The following is a 19501-nucleotide window of genomic DNA, read 5'->3' as shown; positions in this document are numbered from 1 at the left end:
AGTTTACATACACTACATTTACTGTGCCTTTTAAACAGCTTGGACAATTCCAGAAAATGATGTCATGGCTTTAGAAGCTTCTGATAGGCTAATTGACTCAGTGTCTCTTTGCTTGACATCATGGGAAAATCAAAAGAAATCAGCCAAGACATCAGAAAAAAGATTGTAGACCTCCGCAAGTCTGGTTCATCCTTGGGAGCAATTTCCAAACGCCTTCAGGTACCACGTTCATCTGTACAAACAATAATACGCAAGTATAAACACCATGGGACCATGCAGACGTCATACCTCTCAGGAAGGAGACGTGTGCTGTCTCCTAGAGATGAACGTACTTTGGTGCGAGAAGTGCAAATCAATCTCAGAACAACAGCAAAGGACCTTGTGAAGATGCTGGAGGAAACGGGTACAAAAGTATCTACATCCACAGTAAAACGAGTCCTATATCGACTTACCCTGAGAGTCCGCTCAGCATTGAAGAAGCCACTGCTCCAAAACCGCCATAAAAAAAGCCAGACTACGGTTTGCAACTGCTTTTTGGAGAAATGTCCTCTGGTCTGATGAAACAAAAATATAACTGTTTTGCCATAATGACCACCATTTATGTTTGGAGGAAAAAGGGGGATGCTTGCAAGCCGAAGAACACCATCCCAACCGTGAAGCACGGGGGTGGCAGCATCATGTTGTTGGGGTGCTTTGCTGCAGGAAGGACTGGTGCACTTCACAAAATAGATGGCATCATGAGGAAAGGACATTTATGTGGATATATTGAAGAAACATCTCAAGACATCAGTCAGGAAGTTAAAGCTTGGTTGCAAATGCGTCTTCCAAATGAACAATGACCCCAAGCATACTTCCAAAGTTGTGGCAAAATGGCCTAAGGACAACAAAGTCAAGGTATTGGAGTAGCCATCACAAAGCCCTGACCTCAATCCTATAGAACATTTGTGGGCAGAACTGAAAAAGCATGTGAGCAAGGAGGCCTACAAACCTGACTCAGTTACATCAGCTCTGTCAGGAGGAATGGGCCAGAATTCACACAATTTATTGTGGGAAGCTTGTGGAAGGCTACCCGAAACGTTTGACCCAAGTTAAACAATTTAAAGACAATGCTACCAAATACTAATTGAGTGTATGTAAACTTCTGACTCACTAGGATTGTGATGAATATGACATTATTCTGACATTTCACATTCTTAAAATAAAGTGGTGATCCTAACTGACCTAAAACAGGGACCTTTTACTAGGATTAAATGTCAGGAATTGGGAAAAACTAAGTTTAAATGTATTTGGCTAACGTGTATGTAAACTTCCTTCTTCAACTGTATAAAGTCAGGTGTGTGCCTTTCCAAATCTTGTAAAATCAATTGAATTTACAACAGGTGTACATCCTGGAAACGAGTCTGGAAATGAGTCTTGTAGCAAAGGGTCTGAATGCTTATGTAAATAATGTATTTCTGTTTATAAAGCTTTTTTAATTTGCAAAAAAAGTTTAAAAGCTGTGTTTGCTTCGTCATGATGGAATATTGTGTGTAGATTGATGAGAATTATATAGATTTTTAATCATTTTTAGAATAAAGTTGTAACGTAACAAAATGTGGAGAAAGTCAAGGGGTTTGAATAATTTCTGAATGCACTGTATAGTGTATCTCAATGCAGTTAAATACATATTTGGAATTATACTTAACAAAAATAAAAACGCAAGATGTAGTGTTGGTCCCATGTTTCATGAGCTGAAATAAGGTTCAGATCTGTTCCATACTCACATTTGTTTACCTCCCTCTTACTGAGCATTTATCCTTTGCCAAGATAATCATCCACCTGACAGGTGTGGCATATCAAGAAGCTGATTAAACAGCTTGATCATTACACAGGTGCACCTTGTGCTGAGGACAAATAAGAGGCCAGTTTTGTCACATAACACAATGCCACAGAAGTCTCAAGTTTTGAGTGAGCATGCAAATAGCAATGCTGACTGCAGGAATGTCAACCAGAGTTGATGCCAGATAATGTAGTTATTTTCTCTACCTTAAGCCTCCAACGTCGTTTTAGATAATTTGGCAGAACGTCCAACAGGCCTCAAAATTGTAGACCAAGTGTAACCACACCAGCCCAGCACATCCACATCCAGTTTCTTCACCTGCTTGATCATCTGAGACCAGCCACCCGGACAGCTGATGAAACTGAGGAGTATTTCTGTCTGTAATAAAGCCCTTTTGTGGTGGAAAAACGAATTCTGATTGGCTGAGCCTGGCTCCCCAGTGGATGGGCCTATGCCCTCCCAGGCCCACCCATTGCTGTGCCCATGCCCAGTCATGGGAAATCTGTAGATTAGGACCTAAAGAATTGATTTCAATTGACTGATTTCCTTATATGAACTGTAACTCAGTAAAATTGTTCAAATTGTTGGATGTTGTGTTTATATTTTTGTTCAGTATAGATTACTTGAAATTAGTACTGTTCACCTGTTATATTTAGCCCTTCAGCCCAAATTTAAGAGCTGATTTGAACATATAAAACATCTACATATTTGACAAGATTTGCAATGCAGTGGATTCATGTTAATAGAGGCCAACATTTTTGTTGGAATATTTACTAAAATAATCAGGCTTTTCATTTACTACTTTTCCATCTACTTTATTGTCTATTGGTGGCAGTCGTCTGCAAATCTCCATTCCTGACCCTAAAAAGCTCAAAGTTATGACCGGGGAGTGGTTTGAAGAGCTCCGGACTCGTCGCTATGGACGACAGTCAGACGTGGCAGAAGTTCTCAGGTCTTCAATGAGGAGAAAGAAGCCAACAGGTATAGATTTTGTACCGATTACCATGAATTAATCAGTTAAATAATTATACTCTCAATCAAGAATAATTCGTATTTTCCATATTCTGACTTTAACTCCTTTGTCAGTCATCTCCCACTGTCACTCTTCAGAGAGAAGGATAAAGACTAGTTATATTATTCATACAGAGGGATGGTCTGACCGAAGATAAATAATCTGAGTGATCATTGTCTGCTTCTTAGTCTTTAGGACTAGCACTTTCAGCGATGTCGGACAAAGAGAAAACAAAGAAGGAGAAAAGGAGAATAAGGACCCTCAAACCAAGGCTTCTGAGATGTAAGTTTATTCTCAGAGTAGCCTACAATATCTACATTTCTGGTCACACAGGGAATACAAACATACACATTGCAGAGGCTTAAGCATTGAACAGTGAATTGCTATCTCCTAATAGAAGAGAAATGTGTTACAAGAGCAAACTTCTGGCAATAAATGCTTCAGAAGACTTCTGTGCTGGTATTACATAATTATGCTTCATGGCTTGGTTTTTCTATGCCACAGAATAACTTACTGTTACTGCAAGGTATTATCAAATCAAATTATATTTGTCACATGCTCCGAATACAACAGGGAAATCCTTACTTACAAGCCCTTAACCAACAGCAGTTTTAAGAAAATAGAGTTAAGAAAATATTTATGAAATACACTAAAGTAAAAAGTTACAAATAAATAAAATAACAATAATGAGGCTATATACAGGGGGTACAGGTACCAAGTAAATGTGCGGGGGTACAGGCTAGTCGAGGTCATTTGTACATGTAGGTAGGGTTAAAGGGACTGTGCATTGATAATAGCGAGTAGCAGCATTGTAAAAACAAGAGGGGGGGGGGTCAACGCAAATAGCTCAGATGGCCATTAGATTTATTTTACTCAATGATTCGTTTTAGCTTAGAAAACAAGGAATTACTGTATTGGTCCACGCAATTCTATTACTGTATCTATGCATGCAACTCACTAAATAAATCACTTGGCTTACAACTCCTTACAATCTCTCTTTTCCACTCATAGCCAGACACCAGACACAAGTTTCCTCAACCTATCTTTTTGTGAAAAGGTATTTTTAAATTTCATTATTATTTGAGACAAAACTTTCTTTCACTTTAATCAAAGAGTTGATACATAATAACACAATTGTGATCCTCAGGCTAACCAGGAACTTAGCAATGAGGAAAGCACTGGGGATACTGGTGAGTATGAAATATTTAGCAGCTGTGGAAGGATCCACCGAACCCTATCCCGACAGGCCAACCGTAAACTAAACTTGAACTTTTCATTTATTACAGACAACACCACTGTTGATGTTCCTGAATGGAAACATCCACTCTACAGGTCTCATGAGGGGCCTGCTAGTGAGGAAAAATGTACCAACCCATTTACATCTCAAAATCAAGAGATGCCATACTCTAGCACAACTGACACTGTCCACCAATCACCAGACAGGAAACCTGGACAAGAAAACAAGACAGAATCTGCTTATATTGCCAATGTCGTTCTTGAGTCGCAGCTCGGTCCTATCAACGTATCTAGTCCCGGCCCTCAAACCAAACCAACAACCAAATCCCTGGACACTATTGTGAATCTGAAGTCTAGCAGAAAGCTGGTGTTTCCCGCTGAGATAAAGGATGATCCAGAGAAGAACAGCTCTGTAATGTATGTAGAGCCCTATGTATGGACACAACCAGAGTTCAAAAGTAGTGTCATAGAGGCCGAGCCAAAAGACACAGAGATTGCCATAGGAACAACTAAAACAATAGTGATATTGCCTAGAGTTGACACACATAATAGGTCAGAGGATAGCACCATTGGTTTTGATGTTGAGCATTCAGAGCATGAGTCTCTCACTACTCTGTCTTTTGAGATCTCGCCACAGAGCAACCACATAAGGCCAAAGCCAAAAGAGGTCAACTTTACCCATGGAAAGACAAATACCGCAGGGACTCCACCTAGTGGTGACACTCTGACCCAATCAGAAGATAAGTTCAACAACAGGAGACCTGATGATGTAGTTTCAGAACGTGTGGGGCCTCATAGCATGCAATCTTCAGAGGTCAAGTATGAGAAAGAGCAATTTCAGCTTGAATATGAAGATATGCTGGTGCTGGAATATGTTAGGCTAAACCGAGATGTTTCAACAGACAGCCAAGAACTTCAAACAGACCAAAACCACAGTGAAATGCTATCATTTGAGGATACATACTCTCTCCAGAGAAATGACCCTTTGCCTACCATTAAGTCATTCAAATGTGTAGAGAAACCTCAGTACTTGCTCCAAGAGGGACCACAGGACATACTCACCATAGACAAACATGTTCCTGTTGATGAATCATCTATCTTCAAAGAGGCCAGACCCAGGAAGGACCTAGTTTGTTCAGAGGAATCTCTACCATTTGCTGTTCATGTTCAAGATGAAGTCATCATTTCTAGCAATCTCCATACATCAAAGGAGGACACTGGTGAGGACAAAGAGAAGGAAGTGTCAAAGTTTAGAAATTATTCTCTCTCACAGACTGCAATTGTTGGTGGCATGAAACATGGAACAAAGATGGACCATAGGGTTTCTCCAGGAGATTTTGATGAAGAAAATAAACAAGAACAGATGGATGTAAAGAAGTCTACTGAATCTCTAAGCAAAGCAGTGGATGGGCAGACATGTGTTACTTTAGATGGAGAAGGGGTAGATATATTTAAGGAAAGGAATACTTTGGAGTCCAAGCTGTCTCCAAATGGAGACTTTCAAAAAGTGAATCAGAAGACTGGAAAATGTCTCATTCCCACAATAGTGGTCAATTCCTCTGAATCCCCAGTGACAGATGACACTGAAGGTAAGAGGTCTCTCTGTTTTGCAGTTTAAACTTTGGTATGGAGCTCTCTGTTATTTTTCAGTTTCACATGCCACAACATGTTGCGATGCTTTTGTTAGCCGAACTAACATGATAAAATTAAATCCTGATCTCGTGATTTCAAATATTTTGCCTTCATAACTGTGTTTGTGCTTGCTATTGAAGGTCAACTCTTAAGTCAATACATTGTTAGAAAGGAGGCTCAGAATGAAAGTACTTTACAGTGTTTCCTCGTTTGCAACACAGCTTCAAGCTATGACATTTGAGGAGTGTCATGACACACCTTTGACTTATAAAAAAATAGATATATATATACAGTCCCAGTCAAAAGTTTGGACACCTACTCATTCAAGGATTTTCCTTTATTTTCTTCAGGGGTTCCTCAATTAAAAGTTTTGAGATTATGCCGTGGGAATTTGTGGTTTAGAATGTTACCCTACATGACTGCTTCATTGCTCCAGACAACCACACGGGGGAGTTAGAGCACTGATTATGCTCTTGGTTCCCAATGCACTAATGTGTCTATACCTGACAATGAATGAGCAATATAAACCAAATAAAAACGGATAATTGTGCACAACTTCAAAATTGAATTTCAATGAACTGAATGATGAGGAAGGTTATTCTAAGAGAAACAAAAATGTTATCTAATTATATTGCAGTTAGTTCTCTGTGGTTATCCTGACCTGGATGCCATGGATACAGTATTATAGTCTCTAAAATGAGCAATACTCCCACTGTCTCTTGCGCATGTCATTATCCTTTCATAATGCATCCTTATTTACAAAGCGATTATTATTATTATTATTAGATATACTCACAGACCAGATTTGCCCTACCAAAAAATGCCCCTTAGATATTATTTTAGAATCCTCCAATCCTCTAAATGTAATTATTGGCGGAGAGACATAGATTGCAAAATAGTTGGGAAGTGATTCCATGGCATGGAATTGACACGCAATTTTCTGTTCCACCTGAAAGCCCTAACAGACAAATGCATTCTCTTCGTCTCCCACACGCACTTTAAACATTTGGATAATAAAGCATTTAAAGGCTGACATTTAGAATCCTCCAATCCTCTAAATGTAATTATTGGCAGAGAGTCACGTCATTGGCGGAGATTCAGGCGGAGAATGACCTGCTAAATTATTTGAGCAAAGAAAATGACATTTTATTTGGAATGGCAATGATACTTATCACTTACTTAACTAAATTGTTGGGAAGAGATTTTTAACTCAAACTCATGCACCCGCGAAATGGCAGATAAAGCATATACTGTACAGGATTCCTTGATAAAAATACAAAATTAATGGAAGAGGCAAGTGGAAGGGGGAAAAATGTTTTCGAACACTTGTTTTTCACAAGGGCTATTAGCAGGACAATAGACACGATGTGGTCCCCAAAAAACCTCTGACATAGGGTCCAGCATATCTCCAAATAATGAATTTGAATTTCTCTGTTTAAGTAGTATTTTGATACTTTGTGCAATGCAATTGATCAGCATGAAAAACTTTGTGGGTGGGGCCTCCCAAGTGGCTCAGCAGACAAAGACACTGCATCGCAGTGTAAACTGCGTTGCTACAGATGCTGGTTCTATACCCGTGCTGGCCGTGACTGGGAGACCCATGAGGGGACGTACAATTGGCCCAGCGTTGTCCATGTTAAGGGAGGGTTTGGCCGGACGGGATGTCCTTGTCCAAAAAAAAGGTACACTTTAACTTAATTCATGATGAGAGAGAATGCAGGAGACAGTCAACTAACAACAGCAGGCAGTGGACCATTTTGTGCTGCTGAAACGTAAAGCTGCAACCGCAGTGGAATCAATAGGAGATGAACAGTGCCTGGTGCGGAAAATCTAGCTAACTTGTTATGCAAGTGTTGCACACCAACAGATGGAGAAGACCTACACCAGTCGAGCAATTCAATAATCAATCATCATTTTAATTTGACTTCACAAAGAACAAGAGGGCTTAATTTGAGTCTATTTCCTTGGAGCCTAGACCTATATAAAATAACTTAACTGGCTGAGGGTAGGCTATGAGGCTTAACAGCCAAATAGAAGCAGGATTTTTTTTATTAGGCCTACTTACAATTGCAACTCGTCAAAAATATTGCATCTTACATAAAACAATAATTTAACGAAAAAAAGTGTTGGTGTCGGGATAGCTAGCTCTGTAACGACAGAACAAACAGAACATACTGTCAGCTTGAAATGTAAATATCCCTGGATAAGCTCTCACAATAATATTAGTATTTACTAAATACAGTCATATAGGCCACTAAGTTACTTATTCAATGAGAAAAGTTGCCTTTCCCCTCGGACACAATCTTGTGGATGTTTGGTTTGATGGATGGATGTGATTTTGATGTGCAGGCAGTCCTTGATTGACTTACGTGAAAGCCGGTTCCTGTCATGACTCTATATTGCGCTCATAAAGGAAAATGAGGACTCACAGGTGTAAGTCAATCCAAACATTGTTAGCACATAAAATGCAAGTTTCTTTATTGTATTGTATTCCTCTGAGCATGCCACCCACAACGCACACAGGGACTCGGCACTCCTGAGCGCATCCCTGATTTGGCTCGATGTCTGGAATTCAATCAACTCAGTTTTTATTGTTGCCTTATCCAGCGAAGATATTGTTTTCTTAGCAAGGGAGGAAAATTCTCCACCCGGGCGGACTGTGAGAGGATAACGTACAAACGCAATGATATCCTTGGGCATGCTGTAGTCTTCAAATCTGGTGGATAAGTTGTCCATGCTTGATGGAATCTTCCATCACCTCCGTGACAATGCTGCAGCCTGGTCCCTCAGCCTGTCATTTCTTCAGTGTGCTGAAGTGCAGTGCAGTCCAAATCGAACAACTCAAGCTTCCTAGGAAAGGCCTCAAATTTCTCCACCATGTCCACAGCTGTTTCCCCCTTCCTTGTAACTGCAGATTTATTCCGCAAAAAAAGCTGTGGTTGCAGCTTGCAGTTAACGATTCAATGTTTCTGCTTCGGGCCTCTGTATGGGGCGGGAAGGCCACTGAAAGTTTAATGCTTAGATTCATAATTACGTCTGAGATTGCAAATAATTCAAACAGCGATATTTTCATTGCAAATAAGACACACTGGCTTGGCATTGGGAAAAGATGGAGCGATGAACGCATATCTCTCTGTACATTCTTCACTGAAACTTCGATTTTCATACTCTACCTTTCTTCTTGGTACGTTTTGAGAGCGACCTTTTATCTTGCTATTAAGCAAATTGTTCTGAACAAATGTTGACTTGTGTAGCCTACAATAAGCTACGTACTGTAGACGTGTTTTTCCCCACCAATCATGCACAGAGACAAAAAATAATAATTGAATAGAGGCATAGTGATGTTATGAGCGTAATCAGATCAACATTATTATCTTATTGTCACTGAATTTATTATGTACTAATCATATGTGTTAAATATGTAGTGTAGGACAATTAATTGTGCTAATATTATATATATATTATGTTCTGGCCAGCTGAGTATTGTCTCAGAAAAATATTGTCCTGGGGCCAAACCTAGTTGACGAACCCTGATATACAATATGTGTTACAGAGCCTTTCCATAAGTCCACTTAAGTTTCTTCAACTGTCTTCTGATTGATTAGAGCGATGTTGATGTTGTACTGTGATGCCAGCAGATTCCAGACTGCATTTGCCAGTCGCTCATCATCTTCAACCATCAGTGAGTTGGTTTTAATAGTCTCGCTGGAAATGGAATACAATGTAAAAATGTGCAGCATACAGTAAAGACCAACAGTCTCTATTTATTTAAACATTATTTTTAGCATTATTAGACCTACTTTACAGTATTGTAGCCTACTGTACCTGTTAATTTTCCTGGACTTTGACGTTTGGCGTAACACAGGCGAATAGCACTGTCCGTGACCATAATTCCCAAGTCTAACAGTATTTTACCGACATGTTTAATTATTCAAGGCTCCTTTCTCTGTGGTGGAGTTCTTTTAAGATTTCTTAATGGAACACCCAAAGTCATCCAATTGTTATAATAGAATTTGAAACAATAGCCTACACACGTGTGGTCAACGATTTCAGCACTGTTTTATGATTCTCTGAGACAAGCATGGGGACTGGTCTTGATAAATCAATTAGATTTTTATTTTCAGTGAATCTCTGTTTAGGTATTGGTTAGCCTACAATTAGAGTGTGGAAACGGTCACGTTGTACAGCGCCATATTTTCCTAAAGGAAACCCTGAGTTTTTTTTTTTTTCTTCTTGGAATAGAAAAAAACCCATAATATTAATAATATTAATTCAATTCTTTAGTACCGCCAATATCACAAAGTTACATGCTTCCCAAAGATGCCCCCTGCTGGTCGACCTAGCACTAACTAGCTTTAATGGCAACAAAGGCTGAATAACATGCCATAAAATTCTGTGGCAGCCCACAAGGTGTGCTGCAACTTTTACAGGAAGAACCACTGTACTTTGAAGAATCTCAAATATAAAATATATTCTGATTTGTTTGACACTTTTTTTGGTTACTACATGATTACATGTGTTATTTTATAGTTTAAGTCTTCACTATTATTCTACAATGTAGAAAATAGTAAAAATAAAGAAAATCCCTTGAATGAGTTGGTGTGTTCAAACTTTTGACTGGTACTGTATATATATATACACACAGTACATTCGGAATGTGTTCAGACACCTTCCTTTTTTCCAGATTTTGTTACATTACAGCCTTATTCTAAAATTGATTAAATGAAACAATTTTCTCATCAATCTACACACAATACCCCATAATGACAAAGCAAAAACAGTTTTTTTGAAATGTTTGCAAATCTATTAAAATTAAAAACAGAAATACCTTATTTAGTTAAGTATTCAGACCATTTGCGATGAGACTCTAAATTGATCTGAGGTGCATCCTGTTTCCATTGATCATCCATGAGATGTTTCTACAACTTGATTGGCGTCCACCTGTGGTAAATTCAATTAATTGGACATGATTTGGAAAGTCACACACATTTCTGTATAAGTTCCCACAGTTGAAAGTGCATGACAGATCAAAAACCAAGCCATTAGGTCGAAGGAATAGTTCGTAGGTCTCCGAGGCAGGATTGTGTCGTGGCACAGATCTGGGGAAGGGTACCAACAAATGCTGTGGCGATGTTTTTCAGCGACAGGGACTGGGAGACTAGTCAGGATCGAGGGAAAGATGAACGGAGCAAAGTACAATCAATCACATTTATTTATAAATCCCTTTTTACATCAGTAGACGTCACAAAGTGCAATACCGAAAACCAGCCTAAAACCTCAAACGGCAAGCATTGCAGATGTAGAAGCACGGTGGCTAGGAAAAAGTCCCTAGAAAGGCAGGAACTTGGGAAGAAACCTAGAGAGGAATGAGGCTCATTGGCCAGTCCTCTTCTTTCTGTGCCAGGTAGAGATTATAATAGTACATGGCCATTTAAGGCCAGATTGTTCTTCAAGATGTTCAAACATTCATAGATGACTAGCAGGGTCAAATAATAATCACAGTGGTTGTAGATGGTGCAACAGGTGGTGCAACCTGAGGAGTAAATGTCAGTTGGCTTTTCATATCTGAGCATTCAGAGGTTGAGAAAGCAGGTGCGGTAGAGAGAGAGAGTCGAAAACAACAAGTCGGTGAACAGGTCAGGGTTCCCTAGAAGCAGGCAGAACAGTTGAAACTGGAGCAGCAGCACCAGGTGGACTGTGGACAGCCAGGAGTCATAAGGCCAGGTAGACCTGAGGCATGATCCTAGGGCTTTGGTCCTTTGAGAGGGAGAGAGAGAATTAGAAGGAACAAACTTAAATTCATACAGGACATCAGATACACCAGATATAACAAACAGATCCTAGCCCCCCGGCACATAGAATATTGCAGCATAGATATTGGAGACTGAGACGGGTGGGTCAGGGGACACTGGAGCCCGGTCCGATGATACCCTCACAGGCAGGATATAACCCCCACCCACTTTGCCAAAGCACAGCCCCCACACCACTAGAGGGATATGAACAGACTACCAACTTACTACCCTGAGACAAGGCTGAATACACCCCACAAAGTTCTCCACTGCACGAGCCCGGGTGGCGCAAACCCAGACACGATGATCACGTCTGTGACTCAACCCTCCTAGGGACGGCATGGAAGAGCACTAGTAAGCCAGTCACTCAGCCCCCGTAATAGGGTCAGAGGCAAAGAATCCCAGTGGAGAAAGGGAAGCCGGCCAGGCAGAGACGGCAAGGGCAGTTTGTCGCTCCAGTGCCTTGCTGTTCACCTTCGCACCCCTGGGCCTGACTACACTCAATCATAGGACCTACAGAAGAGATGAGTCTTCAGTAAAGACTTAAAGATTGAGACCGAGTCTGCATCTCTCACATGGATAGGCAGATCATTCCATAAAAATTTTGCTCTATAGGAGAAAGCCCTGCCTCCAGCTGTATAAATTCTAGGGACAATAAGGAGGCCTGCGTCTTGTGACTGTGGGATCCACAGGGGATCCACAGGGATATGCGGGATCCACAGGGATATGGTCACTAGTGTAACCAGGAGGAGAGGCCTCATTTAACACAGTAAATTCATCTGGCTTGAGCCATGTTTCAGTTAGGCCAATCACATCAAGATTATGGTCAGTGATTAGTTCATTGAATGCATTGGAATTATTTAAGTAACCCTATTTTGAGATTTGAGATATCGCAATCTCTTTCAATAATGACAGGAATGGAGGTCTTCATTCCAGTGAGATTACGAAGGTGAACACCGCCATGTTTTGTTTTGCTCAACCTAGATTGAGGCACAGACACGGTCCCGATGGGGGATAGCTGAGCTGACTACACTGACTGTGCTAGTGGCAGACTCCACTAAGGTCTCATTGTGAAGCTAGAGGAGTTAGAGCCCTGTCTATGTTCATAGATGATAAGATGAGAGCACCCCTCCAGCTAGGATGGAGTCCATCACTCCTCAGAAGGCCAGGCTTGCTCCTTTTTATGGGTGAGTCCCAGAAAGAGGGAGGGGCAGAAAACAATATTCAACCAGCGATTGAGTTGTGAGTGTCAGCTGTAGAGCTCATCACTTCCCCTAAGAGACAATTATTCAATGCTGACACATCTTTGTAGCTGATTTACACACTGAAGCTATGTTGAGCTTGGTGACCTCTAACTGTTTCATCCTAACATTGATGCCGACGTTGTAAAACAATATCCCTATACTCTCTACATTCGCCAGTTTTAGCCTTAGCCAGCACCATCTTCAGATTAGGTTTTATGTTTGATAGCTCTGCCCCCTGGTAGACAGTGTATGATCGCTGGATAATTATTTTAAAGTCTAATACTCGTTGCTTAACGGGGAGAACCAGTTGAAAGTTTCTGTCGGCTGAATGAGCGACACCTGTTGAGTATGCCAACAACATTTATTTCCAGGAGCCTTGAGAAAATTGTCCAGCTGCGAGGACTGTGAGGGGGAGATTTATACTACCATCTGTACTTACTGGTGGCACACATGTTGTTTCATCCTTTCCTACACTTAAATTGTCCTTGCCTAATGATTGCATCTGAAGCTGTGCTTGCAACTCACCTATCCTCACCATAAGGAGATAGTTCTCATGTATAGTATGAGTACAGTGACTGCTATTAGATGGCATAGTGTTAATGTTACTACTTAGCTTCTGCCGATGGAGGTCCTGTAGAACCATGTCCAGATAAAGCGTACGGGGTGAAAAAGTTGAATGAAAAAACAAAGACTTTGGTAAATGTATTAAAAGTAAAAACTGAAAAGTCTGGCTGATAGCCAAGTAGCAACAAACAGAACAACAGCACTGAGATGAGTCCGGAAGTTGAGAGCCTTGATGAAAACCTGCTCCAGACCTCAAACTGGGGTGAAGGTTCACCTTCCAACAGGTCAATGACCCTAAGCACACTGCCAAGACAACACATTAGTGGCTTTGGGACAAGTCTCTGAATGTCCTGAATGCCCAGCCAGAGCCCGGTCTTGAACATGTTCAAACACCTCTGGAGAGACCTGAAAATAGCTGTGCAGCGACGCTCCCCATCCAACCTGACAGAGCTTGAGAGGATCTGCAGAGAAGAATGGGAAAAACTCCCCAAATACAGGTGTGCCAAGCTTGTAGCGTCATACCCAAGATGACTCAAGGCCAAAGGCTCTTCAACAAAGTACTGAATAAAGGGTCTGCATGGTTATGTAAATTTTGTTTTTTATATGATTTATACATTTGCAATAATTTCTAAAACTGTTTTTGCTATGTCATTATGGGGTATTGTGTGTAGATTGATGAGATAACAAAATATGGAAAAAGTCAAGGGGTCTGAATACTTTCCGAATGTACTGTATTTGACACTTCGCATCTGCAGATGTTTTCCATCAAGGAAGTTCACATGCCAATTGAGGAAACCAAATGACAAAGGGTTGTTTTTGTCTGTTTTTTTTCTGGCTTAGAGCACCCAGCTACGTCTCAGAAACCCCCTTCAGAGGTTGTTACACCTATGGACACCTGGGAGGTTAGACATTAAAATACATTTTCAACAAAACAGATTAATAAATGCATTTTTAGACTGTTTATGTACATATTCTGAATAATGGCTTTCACTTGTGGGAGTTTAGTAGTACTGACATATAAACAACCAGAAAGATGGATGTTTTCATTCTTTAAAACATGCACGCACACACTCTGATGCCTTTTTCATTCATGTGCATTAAATTGTCTAAATACATGTTGCACTTTTGAAAAAATATTATCACATACATGCACACACCGGCTGATGGCTTTCATATTCCTTCCTTGACTTTTACTCGAACTCTGACCCTCTTCAGGATGAGGGTCTGGACTCAGATGATGACTGCAGCTCTGTCTCCAGCTATGGGTCTGACTTCTCTGCAAGAAGAGGTTATGGCTCCATTGCTTTGGGCCTCACTGGGGTAGGACCATTTTATGGACAGTTACCATAAAGCTACCAGTTTCAACAACATACTGTAGTTGTTTTGGAAGATGTGGCTTGAATAGCAAGATATTAGCTGTCCCGTGAAATATTTGTTAGAAAAAATATTCTATTTTATTCATCTTTCTTTTTCCTTTCTCTGAACATCAAAGGTGATAATTGTGCAAAAATACAATCACTGTATGCCTTTTCAAAATACTTGACACAGCTCTTGATTTTGCAGTTCATAATTGCATCATGTTTTAAACTATTGCAATGATTACTTAAACCCCCCCCCCCCCCCCCCCCCCCCAAATGATTGTTTTATTTACACTTTTCCCCAAAAAGTTGTGAAATACTGATAGTGAGGCTTAAACCTTTTTTTTCAAACGCATACTCTTGATACTATTTGAAAGGAAACAGTTTGAAGTTTGCGGAAATGTGAAATGAATGTAGGAGAACACATTAGATCTGGTAAAGATCAAAAACATGCATTTTTCCCCTTCATCCTTGAAATGCAAGAGAAACGGTCACAATGTACTGTTCTTAGGTTAGGCGCAATCTCGATTTTGGCCACTAGATCGCGGCAGTGCACCTGCAAAGTTTTGGACTGATTGCATTTTTGTTCAGAATGTTCTATCAAGACTGCCCAAATGTGCCTAATTGGTTTATTAATACATTTTCAAGTTCATAACTGAGCACTCCCCTCAAACAATAGCATGGTATTCTTTCACTGTAATAGCTACTGTTAATTGGACAGTGCAGTTAGATTAACAAGAATTTAAGCTTTCTGTCCATATCACATATGTCTATGTACTGGGAAATGTTCTTGTTACTTACAACCGGGGGGAGGCATCGATCGTGTAAAGGTTAATATGGTTGTGTTTGGTAATCCTTCCATTTCCAAAATGACGTCTGAAGAACATAACATGCTTTGTCTCCAAATGAGTAGCTTTGAAATGTCCCGTTCCTGTACTCTTTTTGTCAGCGCACTGGCAGTCTTCTGAGTGTGTACAGTGAGGCGGGGGACTTTGGGAGTGTGACTGTCCAGGGGGCAGTGGAGTTCTCGCTAAGGTACAGAAATGCAGAGGAGCTGATCGTCACAGTGGAGCAGTGTCAGGACCTTGCCTACGCCAACCCTCGCAAGCAGCGCACTGACCCGTAATCTCAACACACCACGCATGCATGCACATAGACAAACAAATTCAGACCAATATTATAGTAGTTAAAACAGGTGTTTTAAAGATACACTATGCAGAAATTGTTCTGCCATTTCCTGGTTGCTAAAATTCTAATAGTTAGCCTAATTTCAATTTATGTGACCAAACAAGCAAGTATAGTGCAGAGAATTATTTACCATCTAATCTGCTGTGAAATATATTTTTCATAACCCAATATATTGTATTTTCAGCTGTTTGCACAAAACTTAAGACCCAAAAACGAGAAATAGTGCACATAGAACAGATGTACGGCTTCTTAGACTTGCTTTCAATGAGAATTGACATTGATCTATAACTTAAATTTCTATGTGAATTTGGTCAAGTCACCCAAAAAGTTACATATTGCATCTTTAATTGGGGTTTCCAGAACCTACAACAGGTTTAAAAAAATAAATATGAGCCAAATAATAAGTATTCAGTAGAGTATTAGATCAGTTTATGTTAAATATTTTTAAGGGGTTAGAATGGGAAAGGACCTTTTTAAACTATGGTCATTGCTGTGTAGAATACAAGATGACTCGTCTCCCATGGCATCAATACTATAAGTTGTTCACTATTGTACAACTTGATGTTAGAAAGTAGTCTATGGGCCAGGAGAAACTGTAATCCAACTATGAGACCCTACAAACTTCACCTAACTTTAGCCACAACAACCTAACAATCAATGGAAGTTATGGGGGCATGTGAGACAAATCACCTTTAAGTAACATCAAACCAAATATGGAGTTGATTTGATTTCAGGTAATTTTGACATTATCATTTTTTTTACATGCTCACATGTCCCCATCACATCCATTGATTGCTAGCTCGTGGTGGCTGAAATTTGTAGTGGTTGTTTTAAAGAAAACTTAAGTTTATTTTAGCCCATAGACTACTTTCAGGGTGAGGAACTATCTTACATCATATTGTAAAATAGTGAACTACTCCTTTAACAGCATAACTCCTGTTTCCTGTGCAGATATGTGAAGACCTACCTCCACCCTGACAAATCCCGCCATAGCAAGAAGAAGACCTCCATCAAGAAACGCACAATTAACCCAGTGTTTGGTGGAGAGACACTGAAAGTAGGTTTTACCATGTTGTGAGTGCTTTCTGTATATTTTATGAATTAATTTAGCATGAAAATGTACTTGGGAAAGGTACACATCTCTTAGCCTAGTCATTGTTTATTTTTCACGCTAATACAATTACTTTATTTGCAACCAAATCTGAGTTTCCCCACCCAACGTGGCTGACTGAAATACGCATGCACATTTGGTGCAGAACCATATGTTATGCGTGTGTACAGTGACATGAGAATATTCCACATTGTTCTTGTTCACCCACACCAGAAGTGATCAGGACACGCAGGTTGAAATATCAAAGCAAACTCTGAACCAATTCTATTAATTTGGGGACAGGTCAAAAAGCTTTTAACATTTATGGCACTTTAGCTAGCTAGCTTGCTGTTGCTAGTTCATTTGTCCTGGTATATAAATATTGTATGTTATTTTACCTGAAATGCACAAGGTCCTCTACTCCACAAGTAATCCGCAGATAAAACGGTAAACCGAATTTGTTTCTTGTCACCTCCCCTCCTTCCTCCAGAGTGTGGACGTCAGGCTCATCTTTCAATCACCCACGTGGGTATATATGCTCCTAAAAACCAATGAGGAGATGGGAGAGGTCGGACTTGCAGTGCTTTGAGTGTCACAAATAGAACCCATTTGTATTTTAGTGCCAGGCCTCGCTGAGGCACGCGAGCGGTGTGGGTGCAATGATTGAATAACATGTATGTGTACATTTTATTTTGCAATGCTCGCGCACATGTTAGGGTCCTGCATTTTGTTATTTTCTACCCCACATTTCCATCATCCCACCTCAAGGGGCCAATATAGCACCTTCTCACATTACGTGTGAAATAATTGTCACGTGTGCGTACCATAATCATTATCCAATTAGTCCAAAGTAAGATCCCATTATTAAGTTAACTGACTTCAAATTAAATGTTTGCTGACACTCACAGATCTGTTTTCATCAGCAGCCTGCGCTTTAATGCACCAAAATATAAGCCTCAGGACATTATCAGCATAAATATTTAATTACGTATTGATTGCGTGTTTTAGAAAACTATTTTTAGGTATGATTATGTTTAGATTTTTTTTTACCCTACTTGTTCAAGTCCAACTTTTTCTGAATGAGTTGGGAGGCACATCTAGCTGAGTTTTTAATCACTAAAATACTGTTTATTTTACTATGGCCCTTTTTCACTATGACCCTTCACCTCAAATCAAATCACATTTTATTGGTCACATATACATATTTAGCAGATGTTATTACGGGTGTAGCGAAATGCTTGTGTTCTTTGCTCCAACAGTGCAGTAGTATCTAACAATTCACAACAATACACAGATCTAAAATTTAAATAATGTATTTAAGAAATATATACATATTAGGACAAACAATGGTCGGAGTGGCATTGACTAAATACAGTAGAATAGAATACAGTATATACTGTACATATGACTTGAGTCAAGCAGTGTGTAAATATTATTGTGTAAATAATATTATAAATATAGTGCTCCATTATTAAAGTGGCCAGTGATTACATGTCATCTGATGAAGGCGCACATGGGCCTATTTATATAATGAATATGAATTCGGAGGGCAGAAATGATTAAATATTAAAGCATTAGACCTCTCACTAAAGGCGTCAGTCATACAAAAGATACTAAAATCCGAACTGGTTTTGCAGCACGCAGATTCCAGATTGCCGATCGCTCATCATCTTCAATAGTCTCACTGGGAATGGAATACCACAGTAGATGCTGTGTTTTTGGTTGATTGCCAGGCGGCATTGGCGGAGAGTCAGGCAGAGAGCGACCTGTTTAAATTATATGAGCAAAAAAATATTCAATTTTATTTGGAATGGCAAGCCAGACAAATTTAAAAGGGCCTCACCCTATGTTCAACAATGGCCTATTTTCCTTTATTCAGATTACAACCGCTCACTTTCGGTAATTTGAAAACAAAATAATCTCCAAAATATTGTTATTTTTTTAAACAAGGACTTGAAAATGAGATTGTAAACTCTGAAAACAACGTTTCCAGTCCGAGAATGAGAATGGTAAATGACTGTAATTAATCCATCCACCCATTATGGGCTATTAGCAGGACAATAGACTCTTGCCAAGAAGAAGGGTAAGGGGGGAGAATTGTATCGTTACGGATGAATATTTTCAGGTGATAACAAACCAGTTCCATCGGGTTAAAATGAGGAAACCTACATGTAGAGATGAAAGTTTGATATACTGTAGACCTTGCTTGGTGGTTCCCCTTGCTAAGTGGTGTTGCATACTCTGGAGCCTTTCAGAACAGGTGTATATTTACTGAGATCATGTAACAGATCATGTGACACTTAGATTGCACACAGGTGTACATTATTTAACTAATTATGTGACTTCTGAAGGTAATTGGTTGCACCAGATCTTATTTAAGGGCTTCATAGCAAAGGGTATGAATACAGTTGAAGTCAGAAGTTTACATACACTTAGGTTGGAAACATTAAAAGTCGTTTTTCAACCACTCCACAAATTTCTCGTTAAAACATCTCTAGGGTAGGGGGCACTATTTTTGCCTTAGAATGAAAAGCGTGCCCAAAGTAAACTGCCTGCTACTCAGGCCCAG

At 39.9% G+C, this 19501-nt stretch overlaps 1 protein-coding gene across 1 annotated transcript in view; it reads left to right on the top strand.

Annotated features, from left to right (window-relative positions):
- si:ch211-266g18.6 (synaptotagmin-like protein 2) overlaps positions 1-19501 on the top strand; it is a 50991-nt gene that overhangs the window by 10191 nt on the left and 21299 nt on the right. The window contains exons 3-11 of the mRNA XM_020470369.2: positions 2655-2800; positions 3020-3113; positions 3843-3888; positions 3979-4021; positions 4118-5656; positions 14137-14198; positions 14512-14616; positions 15604-15776; positions 16794-16899. Of these exons, the coding sequence (XP_020325958.1) occupies positions 2655-2800; positions 3020-3113; positions 3843-3888; positions 3979-4021; positions 4118-5656; positions 14137-14198; positions 14512-14616; positions 15604-15776; positions 16794-16899 (2314 nt within the window). The remainder of the gene's footprint in view (positions 1-2654; positions 2801-3019; positions 3114-3842; positions 3889-3978; positions 4022-4117; positions 5657-14136; positions 14199-14511; positions 14617-15603; positions 15777-16793; positions 16900-19501) is intronic.

Source organism: Oncorhynchus kisutch, linkage group LG14 (genome assembly GCF_002021735.2).
Source record: "Oncorhynchus kisutch isolate 150728-3 linkage group LG14, Okis_V2, whole genome shotgun sequence".
NCBI lineage: Eukaryota > Metazoa > Chordata > Actinopteri > Salmoniformes > Salmonidae > Oncorhynchus > Oncorhynchus kisutch.
The sequence above is the reverse complement of the archived record's forward strand: the minus strand, read 5'-3'. Positions and strand labels throughout refer to the sequence as shown.